The sequence below is a fragment of the Mustela erminea genome, chromosome 2 (assembly GCF_009829155.1).
Source record: "Mustela erminea isolate mMusErm1 chromosome 2, mMusErm1.Pri, whole genome shotgun sequence".
Lineage (NCBI taxonomy): Eukaryota > Metazoa > Chordata > Mammalia > Carnivora > Mustelidae > Mustela > Mustela erminea.
The window spans coordinates 65,816,751-65,829,321 of record NC_045615.1 but is presented as its reverse complement, the minus strand read 5'-3'; the positions used below and the strand labels follow the sequence as shown (position 1 = coordinate 65,829,321).

The 12,571-nt window shown below is 37.0% G+C and overlaps 1 protein-coding gene across 15 annotated transcripts in view; it reads left to right on the top strand.

Moving 5' to 3' along the window:
* Positions 1-12,236, top strand: part of COL25A1 (collagen type XXV alpha 1 chain) — a 463,262-nt gene extending 451,026 nt beyond the window's left edge. For 5 of the 15 annotated variants that reach the window (XM_032333121.1, XM_032333119.1, XM_032333116.1 and 2 more), the window contains 3 exons: positions 439-516; positions 2,352-2,390; positions 7,031-12,233. In XM_032333121.1, coding sequence (XP_032189012.1) covers positions 439-516; positions 2,352-2,390; positions 7,031-7,033 — 120 coding nt within the window. In that variant the 3' untranslated portion in view covers positions 7,034-12,233. Of the gene's footprint in view, positions 1-438; positions 517-2,351; positions 2,391-7,030 lie in introns of all 15 variants that reach the window. The other 10 variants (XM_032333107.1, XM_032333118.1, XM_032333115.1 and 7 more) reach the window with 5 other exon arrangements.
* The last annotated feature ends 335 nt before the right edge of the window (positions 12,237-12,571 follow it).

Sequence of the window (12,571 nt, the reverse complement as noted above, 5' to 3'; positions counted from 1 at the left end):
AGGAATACGCTGGGAGGAGAGCACGCTGAAGGGACCCGTAACAGCAGGGGCTCTGGCTGCGGGCTGTTGCTCTGGGACTTGGAGGGACCACACGCATCCATCCCGGGCTCTCCCGGGATAAACCACGCCCCGTCTCTGGCCGCCAGCTCTGATTGGCTTCTTAACACTGGGATGCTGACCTGCAGCTGCACGGGACTGCAGCGTCTGAAGGGGAGTTGGTGCTCTCCCACACCATGCCAAAGAGAAATCAGTGTCCCGGGGAAGCCCGACTCCGGGGCTAGGTCGGGCTCTTACTTCAGCCAGCTTCAGCCCATGTTACTTTGTCCTTCAGAGTTGCTCCTCTCCCAGCGGTTTGGTATCGTAGTTCTTTCTTGAGCAGAATTTGTGCCTAAGTGATTTCTTGTGTTAGTAACATTGTGAGTTAATCTTTACAAACAGGGATTCCGTGGCGTTAAGGGGGAAAAAGGGGAGCCAGGCCAGCCTGGCCTGGATGGGCTGGATGCCCCTTGCCAATTGGTACAGTATTTCTCTTTCCTACCCCCCTGCATGCATTTCCTTTGTTTACTACGTGTTCATCTCTATCAGTGTAAAGTGGTACTTGCGGAACAAGCTTTACATGATAAACACGCTACATGCATGTGCATGAACCGCTGGGCATCTCTGCGGAGTGAGGAGAGCAGGCACGCCTCTCCGTCCAGGACTGCCCGTTAACCTCCTGACGTCCTTACAGCTCACCCGGCTGCCATGTCTGCGTTCTGGGGAATATTAACCTGTTGGATAAATACTGACAGAGGACATTCAAATGACATAAAAATCCTCCATGGAGAGGGACTGCTAGGCCATAACTTTGGGTTCTATCCCTAAATTTGGCTCTTTTTTTTTTTTTTTCCTTTTTCTCTGAGAGAAATAAAGGCATTTTGCCTCTTGCGCTGCATTTCTGTCAGGCCGTAAATAAGGCCAGACCGACAGAGTTAAGCTTCTGTGGTCAAGACTTAACCAGTTCTAGGGAATGCTGTTAAGAGACCACAGGGAAGGAAATCAAACTTCTCTGAGCTTCTATAGATGGTGGTAATAGTCTGCAGCCCAACCCTCTTCTTTGTCACATAACCTTTTCAATGTAATGGTCTCTCCTTTTGAAACTTACTTTCCTAAAGTAGACAGAACTCCCTATCCCCATTGGCATGAACTCAAAGTCCTCCTTATACTAAAATCTAAAATTCTACTGGGTGATCCTCTCCTTGTACCAATCTGGCATTACCAAGTTTTTCCCAGATACCTTATAAAGCTATTTCAAAGTGGGTGTTTTTTTTTTTCATTTAGAAAGAAAGTATATTCATATTTTCTGAGGTATAAAAGAAAATTTGGGGGGTTTTATATTTATTGATTGTTATACTTGGTCTGCATGTTCTTATATTATTCTTCAGTGTTAAGCATGATTTTTTAAAGATAATGTTATATTTCTTAAGCCTTTTAAGTGAGTATGGTTATAGGAAAAAATGTATTTGGTAAATAATTACAATTTAAAAATCTCCATTTGGATGCCTAGTCTTTTATTTTATTTGCTTGTTGTTAATAATAAATACCTTACGATCGTTTTGTCAGGGGAAAACACAAGCATGCCTCCATATATCGACTCTTCCTGCCTTCTTTCTATCATTTGTATCTGAAGAGTGCTTGCACTTTAAACAAAAGTAAATGGTGCAACGTTCAGGAATCCCTTGTTGATTCAGAATTGGTTAACCAACTTCTAAAGACTTTTTAATTAAAAATTGATGAATGCTACAGATAACATCTTACTATAAAGATGTAGATGGGCTGCCTGTCTTTTAATTCAATTAATAGAATGTGTTCTACTATATTGGCTTTTAGTATGGAAAAATAAAAGATAATATAAAATAAAAACTGGCAAGTGAAGAGCTACAAACTTCAGATAGAAATGGTTCATCGTGAATTATTTGTCATTATCATGCATTCAGCATAGACCACAGTGACCAGGAAGAGAAGTTGGTTTTGTTTATTTAATCAAGATAATTATTAAATGGGTTTTAGTAAAATTAAGAGGAATAGTCCAGACTGTTTAGCTAAAGGTAGAGCTGAGCAGGCCCCTATGCTTTGTAAATTACTTTTTCAAAATTAGGCATTATTTTCTCTATTCGCATTTTCACTCTAAAAAGCATTTGAATTTTCTTCCTTTTACCTAATGTTGGGTATTCTATAACTAGAAAAAAATGCCTATGGCCACAGGCACCTAGTGGGTAGAAATCCATATTTTAAGCTTCTGAGCATGTGACTTGTGAGGTATGTTCACTTCTGTGGAGTCTGAGGAATTCTTACTGTTCTCTTTAAAACAGGGGCCAGATGGATTACCCATGCCTGGCTGTTGGCAAAAGGTAGGCTTTACAGAATTATTTCTGAAAGAAGCACTCCCCCTATCTCTTCCCCTGGCCTGGTCTTTTCCTTTCACAATAGAACTTTTGGAATTGACATTACTGAATGTTGTTCGGGCATTAGAAAGCAAAAGATTCTGTCTCCAGAATATATTTTGATTAATATATTTACTACTGATTTCCTCCTAAACTGATGAGTGAAAACAGTTCTTAACAAGCACTGTAACTTGGAAACCTTCCCTATCTAATCCTTTCTGTGGAATGGAAAGGGGCAGTGCATCTTGACAATGGTTTGCTTATATAAACTCCTCCTACTATTTAAAACTATTCTTAATTGTGGTTCTTTTTCTGTTTCACTCAATTACCTAAGCAGACATGCAAACACATGGTAGAACCCTGCCAATATTAATCACAAGGCTGAGAAAGCAGAAAGTGTAAGCATGATTTTTTTTTCCCCTTTGGTGATCATTTATTTAGAAGAATCTGTTTATATTTAAGTTGGTGTTTGTATGATATCCATTGATTCTAGCCTCTTCATATGGCTACCCTTGGTCACTGTGTACATATTGAGTATGGAAGGGAACTTCATAGCAAGTCTTCTCTGTACAAAGGCTGTATGAGGAGCCCTTTCATACAGGGGATAGCATTTACTTAATTTTCACAATAACCCTGGAGGGTGTTTTTATCCTCAATGACACTGATGAAGAAACTGAAGCTCAGAGAGATTAAGTAACTTCCAGGGGCAAGAGCCAATACCCAACAAAACCAGAAGCGGGCGGTGGAAAGCAATGGTAGGACTTGAAGCAGGGAAGAGGTCTATTGGTGCCATCCTAGTCCGAGAATACCAACCCTTTATGCAATAATGGTGTGGACTTAATTATATAAAGAACTGTGCATATATGCTACTAGTGGATAACGGAATTCCACGGATGGAAACATGAGCTGGGGGAAGCATCGTGCTACTTTGATCGTTTTGAAGTTTTTTTTCTAACACCTTTTGGCTTATTGAGTAACTTTTGATAGGCATGCCTTATTAGCATGACTTCACAGAACTCTAGGATTGCAGAGAGATGAAGGGAAACTTGACTCTGTAGTGTGTCTTATCGCCTCAGCTCCGTTGGTGAGGAGATCCTGTGTGACTCCCTCTCCCACTTAGCTGAGTCCCCCCACTCAGCAAAGAAACCTTCTCTGTCGGGAGTGTCATTTATTTAGCAGCTCCCCACACTCACTCTCAGCCTGTCAGAGGATTAGCTCAGTCACAGCTGGGGTCAAGGGGTTCTCAAGAAGGTGGGCCTATCATCATATTCTTCTTCACCTGAGGAAAGTATCCTTTCACCCTCAGAACCCCTGTTCTTAGCATCTTGAATACCATCCCGAGCTGGAATTACCATTTACTCTTTAACCGTTGACCTGTAATCTAATACTGTAATGATTTTTTAATACAGTCCTAGGTGCACTTTACACAGAGGGAAATGTTGAAAGACTTACTTTATCCAGCTTTCTGACAGAACTCAGAACTTGGGTTTACTTAATTATTGGCTGCTTCTAAATCATTTCCTTTTTGTGAGGGCGTAGTAATCATGGCACCAAGAAAGGACTCATCTTTTTGGTTCATGAAATGGCCAAACCTAGTAGTAATATGAATAGCATTAGAAAATCAGAAATTGCCCTTTTAAGGACTCATTTTCCCACAGAATAGACACTATGTTCTACATAGGATTAAGGATTTCTTAAACCAACCACTTCTTTTTTTGAGAGACAGTGAGAGCATGTGGGGAAGAGGGGGAAGGGACAGAGGGAGAGGGAGAGAAAGAATCTCAGGCAGGCTCCATGCCCAGATCAGAGCCTGACATGGGGCTCCATCTAACAACCCTGAGATTATGACCCTGAGATCATGACCTGAGCTGAAATTAAGAGTCAGACACTTAACCGACTCAGCCACCCAGGCTGCCCTCTAACATCTTATGTAAAGAACTCAATAAGAAAACTTCAGCCCTGCCCTGCTTACCACACTCCCCAACACACACAAATGCAAATCATGATCAGCTTGGTCCAATACCTCCTCACTCCAAAAAAAAAAAAAGGAAAGAAGAAGAAGAAGAAAGAAACAATTAGAAAAACAAAATGTTCTAAAATCTCTTATATAGTCAAATTAGCTATCTCAAATTATTTTTTAAGTGATTTTTAAATATTCTTTAAGGAAGGCTAGCAGATTACTTTTAGTTAGTCATATTCTACACGAATTACCCTTTAAAATACTGTTGTACTAGCCTCTAGAGAACAGTGATAAATGTGTGAAAATTTAGAATGTAGTAGCAACGTAAATTACTGTGATTAATGAGCAAGTCTCCTTTGCCATACTACTCTCGATATTAATTTTTTTCATGCCAAACTGATGTTTGTTTAAATGATTTTTCTTTCTAGATACAGCTCTGTTTTCTAAACTTTGAAGAATAATGATTTACTAGTTCACAGTATAATTCGTACAGTGAATAAATGGCAGAATTTATGTATAAAAAAGTACTTTCAGGGGCGCCTAGGTAGCTCAGTCAGTTAAGTGTCTGCCTTTTTTTCAAGTCATGATCCCAGGATTCCGGGATCAAGCCCCGTGTCCATCTCCCTGCTAGTGGGGAGTCTGCTTCTCCTCTGTCCCTCATCCCATTCTTGTGCTCTCTCTCTCTCTCTCTCAAATAAATAAATAAAATACCTTTAAAAAAGAAAGTACTTCCAGGCTATTAAAGTTATCCATCCCTGGGCGCCTGGGTGGCTCAGTGGGTTAAGCCACTGCCTTCGGCTCAGGTCATGATCTCAGGGTCCTGGGATCGAGTCAAGCATCGGGCTCTCTGCTCAGCAGGGAGCCTGCTTCCTCCTCTCTCTCTCTCTCTCTGTCTGCCTCTCTGCCTACTTGTGATCTCTCTCTGTTAAATAAATAAATAAAATCTTAAAAAAAAAAAAAAAGAAATACCTTAAAGTTATCCATCCTCATCCAAAGATTAAAAACTACATAATAGGAAAATACCTATAGGCTTCATATTTTTTAAAAAAATTTTTTAATTTACTTTCAGCATTACAGTATTCATTGTTTTTGTACCACACCCAGTGCTCCATGCAATCTGTGCCCTCTCTAATACCCACCACCTGGTACCCCAACCTCCCACCCCCCCGCCACTTCAAACCCCTCAGATTGTTTTTCAGAGTCCATAGTCTCTCATGGTTCACCTCCCCTTCCAATTTCCCCTCTCCTAACTCCCCATGTCCACCATGTTATTTGTTATGCTCCACAAATAACTGAAACCATATGATAACTGACTCTCTCTGCTTGACTTATTTCACTCAGCATAATCTCTTCCAGTCCCGTCCATGTTGCTACAAAAGTTGGGTATTCGTCCTTTCTGATGGAGGCATAATACTCCAGAGTGTATATGGACCACATCTTCCTTATCCATTTGTCCGCTGAAGGGCATCTTGGTTCATATTTTTTTATTCATCAGATTACTTTATTTATTTATATTTTATTCATTTATTTATTTATATTGTTTAATGTTTCACTGAACTTTATTTTGTGAGGTAGGGTTGACAGGTTTGCAGCAAAAAAAATGAGATTTTTTTTTTTAGTTAAGTTTTAAAATGCTAAAGAGGAAAAAAAAGAGAATCTTTAAAATTCCGTTGATTTTTTTTATAAAACATTGGTACTCAAAAAAATATATCTGTTTGAATTTCAAGCTAAGTGAGAGTTTGCAGAAAAGAATACTTCCATAAGCACATTCTCTGGCATTGACATGACATACAGAAAACAGTGGGCAAACTGTCTCCAAAGATCACAAAGTACCTAGCCTCTTAATCCCACCTCATATAGCATCTATTTTTCTTGGAGCAAGAAAAACAAGTATTTTTAATTAATGAACTAGGCTTTCTACTTTTCTCATTGGGTTTGTTTTGTTTTGTTTGTTGAGTAAAAGTCAAAGTCCGCAAGATCTGCTCTGTAAGTGTGTATCTGAAAGACTGTTGCCCCCCAGTTCTCTCAGACTTAACTTTAATTCTAGGAAAACCTTAATAATTATGGCACTTCAGAATGAGCAAGCAGAGATTTACAGTATCTTAGATCACCTTAGATCTCCAGTAGGGTTTGAAGACCTGAGAAGAGGCAGCTGTACCTGGCACACTGGCTGCAGCAGAGCAGGGCTAGCCAAAGCCAAGAGGAGATAAGAGCGGAAGGATAGTAGACAGTCAGGTTGGGTGACATAAACGGTGCCACCGAGGGCAGAATCCTCAGCCTCTTTCCCAGTGGCTTTTAATGTTTGGAGAAGATCATGTAAGTATAGGACATGTATTTTAATTATGGCACATATGTGAAAAAATCCTAATTTTCTGCTTTCCCAGAATCATTACTAAGACAAACACCACTAATTTCTCAGTGGCAAAAAAAAAAAAAAAAGTGGGTTGAACCCAGGAAATTTTATTAACACCGGAGTTTTAGGAAAGTAATATTTGGGACACACATCATTTGGCTCATTAATTTAAAAAAAAAAAAAACCACTGTATTCAGGGTTCTACCAATTTTCTTAAAATAAATGTTAATTTGAGATTTTTATTCTAGACCACTAATTCTACGTATGTCTTTTCTGTTGTTTGTTTTTCTGCAGTGATGAATCTAACCTTCCGAGCATGAAGTTGTATATATAATGGTCCACTTTTTATATTTATAGCTGAAAATCGAATTGCAAATTTTACAAGTCTGAGATATGTTTACATAGAGCTGCTTCTTCCTGTTTGCAGTAGTACACATGTCCATCCTTTCTGCACTTACATCTGAAACTGGGCAATATGTGAAACCAGTGAGAAGCCTGCAAAAAAATATAAATCAGTATCTCTTTATCTTATGTGAAGATATGTATTTAAACGGATACATCAGTGATACAGAATGATAGTTTTTGCTCTTTTCTGACTTCGGGCTTGTTAATTGCATGGACAAAAAGCACCATGAAATAGTTTACATGAAATTGTGACCAAATATGGACTCAAAACTATGAAAATGTACTATACTAACTGATTGTAGAGCCTGCCATCGCATCCCTACTCACCTTCACTGTTGGCATTGCTTCATGCCCACACCGCCCACTGAAACTAACAAAAAAAGCATGACCGTGTGCCAAGCCTGTTTGTCATTCAGATGCTAGCATGCCACTTGATGAGTCCTTTGATCACATCTGAGCTTTTATTTCTTTTGTCATCTCAAGGGGGTTACACCATGGCTTATTGCCAAAAAGAGATAAGGTGGCGGAGAGCACACACACAAATGGTCTTGTATTTTGAGGGCGTTGCAGTCCCGGCTGCAGACCTCCAGCTTCCAGGATCGCGGGCTCACATGGCCACCTTGGTTGAACTATCAAGGGGTTGAGCTGGTTGCCGCCGATCTTTTTCCTTGGGCTGCCCTTGACAGTGAAGACAAGGGAAGAGGACCAGTTCGGCATCCTGCGCTGTCTCTCCTGTGACCAAGTAGGAAAGAGGTTTACACACGCAGGCACCCAGAACAACAGACTTTAAAAATAATAATAATAATAAACTGAATTCCAACAAGTGTTAATATGGGTGCTTTTGGAAACTGACAGAGGCATAGAGCACTTCTTTTGGGTAGGAGATTCTTGGAATGTCAGCCCCTGTTCCTGCAGACAAAGGATGCGTACATCCCACCAAAGGGAAGGGGTACCACTCCTGAGAATAGGTTGACTGAAATAACCTCTTCTGAAATTGTGGGGGAATGTACCCTACAAACTCTATTGAAGCTGATGCTCTCCTTTCTTCCGAGATCCAACCCATTTCAAACATTTTCTACAAAGTTCTAGAAACAGAAAGATATTTTTCATTCTTTTTTTATGCTTTTCTTTTCTAGTCCCAGGAATATTAAGAAAAGATTTGTTTCAGTTTTTGTCACATTTGTTTTGTACAATTTTTTAAAAGAAGTTCTTCAAATCCCAATAACTTGGTAGCAGTAGTCAAGCTGACTTTTTACTAACTTCTCTCTTGTTCTGAATAACTGAAGAGAATATAAAAGAAATTCTGCTTTCAGTTCAGTCATTGTGAAGTATCAAAGTCAAGCAATTTCTTGAGTTCTTTTTGACTTTTTTTTCATATGATGACTGTAACTTACATAGTGATCATCAGTTAAGTCAAGATTTGGTCACATTTGATAGTATTAACTCATTTCTATTTCTTATCATTCTATTTAGATTTAAGTTTTGTCCATATTTAGATTTCTTTATCTTTTTTCTTTTACATTTCTAAATGTTTGTCTTAGGCACAGACCAAATCTGTGTGTCAGAAAGCTGTGAAATATAGTTGCCATAGAATATTTTTCATCTACTTGCTCAAAACTTACTTAATTGTATTAGACCGAGCATTTCTTTGCACAGTAAAGAGTTGGTGATATGTTTTGAAATGCTTATTCTGAGTGGAAGGGTTACATTAAGGGAAACACCATCAACGAAGAGTAGTCACTCTTTCAGCCCATAGGACAATATACTTTCTCTCCTGACTCAATGTCATTTTGTGGGAAAATTTCTAGCTCCATTCATAAGTTTTCACCTCCAGAGGGAAAATTAGCTCATCACTGACTTATGGTGACAACAATTAAGATATGACTATAAGACAAAGATCTTACGATGCTTGGGATCTCTTTCATATTCTACAACCAAATGTTCAATTATACAAAATGCCTTCTTTTTATTTCTAATAAGTTTTTGAGATTGGAAAGATGTCCAAATTATTAGATCAATACAATTGGTAACATTTCTAGTAACATTCCACACTTGAGGCCAGTTCGGCATTTTTAAAACAATAGAAGGCCTTTATTTTCCAACCATCTCTTGTTTGACATGGTTAGGAAAAAGTATTGTTCAATGTCTGAAACAATTTGTCTTACATGGTTTGGAAAAATGAACCAAAGCAGGTAGAACTACTGTCTCTTCAGGAAAACAAGCAGCAGTGTCTTGAAAAAATCTGGTGGCTATATTTCTTTCTATCTTTCTTTCTACTCCTCCAGTAGAAAGAGGTATTGAGATGAATCACTATTGAAAACTTGCGCAGCTTCAAAACAAAATACCTCAATATCAAGAAGAAACATTTTATACACACACAAAAAATTTTTTTGAACATAGCCCTTTAAGAATACCCTTCTGTCCTAGGTTATGTTGGGTTTTTTGCTCTATAACTGATTTGACAACATTGATTTTTATTCTATGAGTAAGAGAAGCTGTAGACTCCTATTACATTAATTTCTTTGAGAAAAACAAAGAGATGATTGTACTCTTCTTCATTCAATGGAATTATTAGGTCTTAACCACCATGGATAACCTTGAACTTTTAGTTACTAAAATATTTCCAGCCATCCATGTTGTCATCAATATAGAGAATTCTCAAATATTGCCGAATGAACTAAAAACTTAAGTCTGGTGGCATATGTGTTGGCAGATATCTAGTTTTCTTCAAGATTTCCAACCCTTAATTTGTATTATTGGATAGAAGATTGAGAAAAAATATGTGAAAGACACATTGGAAATAAGTCAAGAGCTACTTCTATTTCTGATAAGCATCTTTTAAGGATGCCAAATCAGTATGTGTTTTAGCTTTAATATTGTTTTCCATTCATGTTGGTGCTAATGCATTTTTTTTCTTTATGGACAATGCAACTCTACTATGGATAATTTCATTTTTCTGTTTAATAGCATTCCTAAACTGTTAGTGTGTGATTTTATTTTTAAAGTTCATGAATTTGCTGTAATATGTTTCGGTGACCAGTCTTTCCTAATGTAAAACAAAACAGTGTACCTAGAGATGATGTGTGTTTACTTGGATCATGGATCCTTTTATTTCATGTTCATTGCATATACCATATGCCTTTACCAACTTTCATCCTCATTTTTTTTTTAGCTTATTTCATTTGATGAAATCTGACAAAACCGATGTTAAAGAAGTCTAACACATTCATAGAGTACCTGACACACAAATATGCCCCAGTTTTTCTTCTAGCTTTCATTTTCATTATGAGAAGCTATCCTGGAGGATTTTTCTTTCTTGTTTGATTTTATAGAAAACATAAGAATATCTTGGATTTCTACCAAAAACAAAAAAATATGTTCTTGAATTTACTTTCTGTCCATGATGTTCTGATGGGACAGTAAAAACATATGCTTCTGTAGTGCATGCTAGAGGTCCTCTGTCTACACCGTATACATATATCTGCTAGTTTGGAAAATGGTCAGATCAGCATGTCAAGACCTATGGAAAAATTGTCCAGTATCTTATGTTTTTATCACTTAAAAATGTGCTTAAATTTTCCAAGGTTTTTTTTATATTACTATTGTACCATAAAAAGCTAATACTGCTTTTCATCCTTTTTTTTTTTTGCCACTATATATTATCTTACCCAGAAATAAGTTATGCTTGAATAGCAGGTGGTGTTTTAATCTTCTAGTAAGCAATCATAGGAACATGCAGAGATTGATATTTGAAATCTTGTTTTTCCTCTATGTCTTCATAACCAAGTTATATTAATAATTAACATTACTAAAATGAACTTTTAAATTTCTACTAAAACAAATAAAAAAAAAAAAACTCTGTTATCTCTGTAAAATCAAGTCCATAGCAACCTAATCATATGTTCTCAAAAATAATAATTAAGAATAAGCACCTGTGATTCTGGCAATTAAAAAATCTTCATTTCTAGTGGAATTAACATATCTGATCAATTATGATTCTGCTAAAATTATTTTAAAATGTGAGGAACTTCCGTCCCTACTTTTCCCCCTTTTTTAATATTGGCTAGATTTACTTTATGCTGTAGCAGAGATAAGCTTCCAACTTAAGCTTTTGGTGGATTTTGTTTTGCTAATCCAACACTGAAACATTTTAATGGTATTTCTGATATTTTAAATGTGTTTAATGCATAAGATTCCCTATGCTGCTTTATTGACAGAACTGTCCTTTGGGGAATAGGAAGATTTTTTTCAACCTGATCTGTTGTGTTTGATTTATCGATAAAGTACCGTTTCTCAAAATGTAGTAGATATCCTCACATATCTCAGAAATATTAATAAATTGGATTCACAAAAGAATGTCTTACCTATTGTTGACATTTATGTGAATATTCTTTATACTGTTGTAAATGTTTCATGCGACTTAACATTTTAAAAAGATGTATGTATCTGATTTTCCATTAGAAAATATTATATTTTTATTTGTATTTTTTACATTTTAAAGTTCATCTCTATGTGCAGCTATTTTTATATTGCCAAAAAAATCACGTGAATACAAAATAAGAGGAAAATGCAAAAAAAAATATTTTGGCAAGCATTACACTGCATATTTTTCTTAACATTTTGTGGGCCAGTCTCTTGTAATTGATTATTCTAAGAATGTGTTGTGTCTTATCACTGTAAATATGGCACAAACCTGTTTTTCTCTATAGTGTACATAACTGAAAGCTTGAATGCTCCCTGTTTGATTTCTTATTTCAATTTCATTATAATTTCTCCAGCTGACATTGCTGAATCAAAAGACATGCGGTTTTTGATGTGCAGTTTGGAGATAATAGCATTGTGTTCAGTTTCTAATTTGTTTTTATTTGCTTTTTTAACTTGTTTTCAGGGTTCCTAGTTTGTGAGAAGTTGATCTTCAGAATTATTTTTACACTATTTATGACTTATTTTCATAATGTAAAAAGTGTGTAATTATTACAATATTAATCCAAACAATGGTAATGAATTGTATTGTTATAAAGCTTTATTGATGTTCATGGACACCTTGGCCTGTTTTCTCTGATTTAAACACAGTCCATAAAGAATTCTGTTTCATTCTTCCACAATATTGCAATGTCACCATTCCACTCAGTGCACTATAACAAGCTCTGGTGATTTTCTATTAGAACAACAGCCAACAGCTAGCACTTTTGTTTATTAGATTATGCTTCTAGGTTGGGCTTGCCTTCCCACCTCACTTTTTCCTTTCAGGACTCTCCATTTTCATGACTTAAGCTTCCTTATACCCAACTGGCTCTTAACTCTACCACATTGAATCAGTCATTACTATGTGAGTAAAATGTAGTGCATACCAATCAGTTGAATGCATTGAATAACGAACGACTGAGTGCCTCCACTAAAGTCACCAGTTGTTTCTCAGTCCTGACTAAA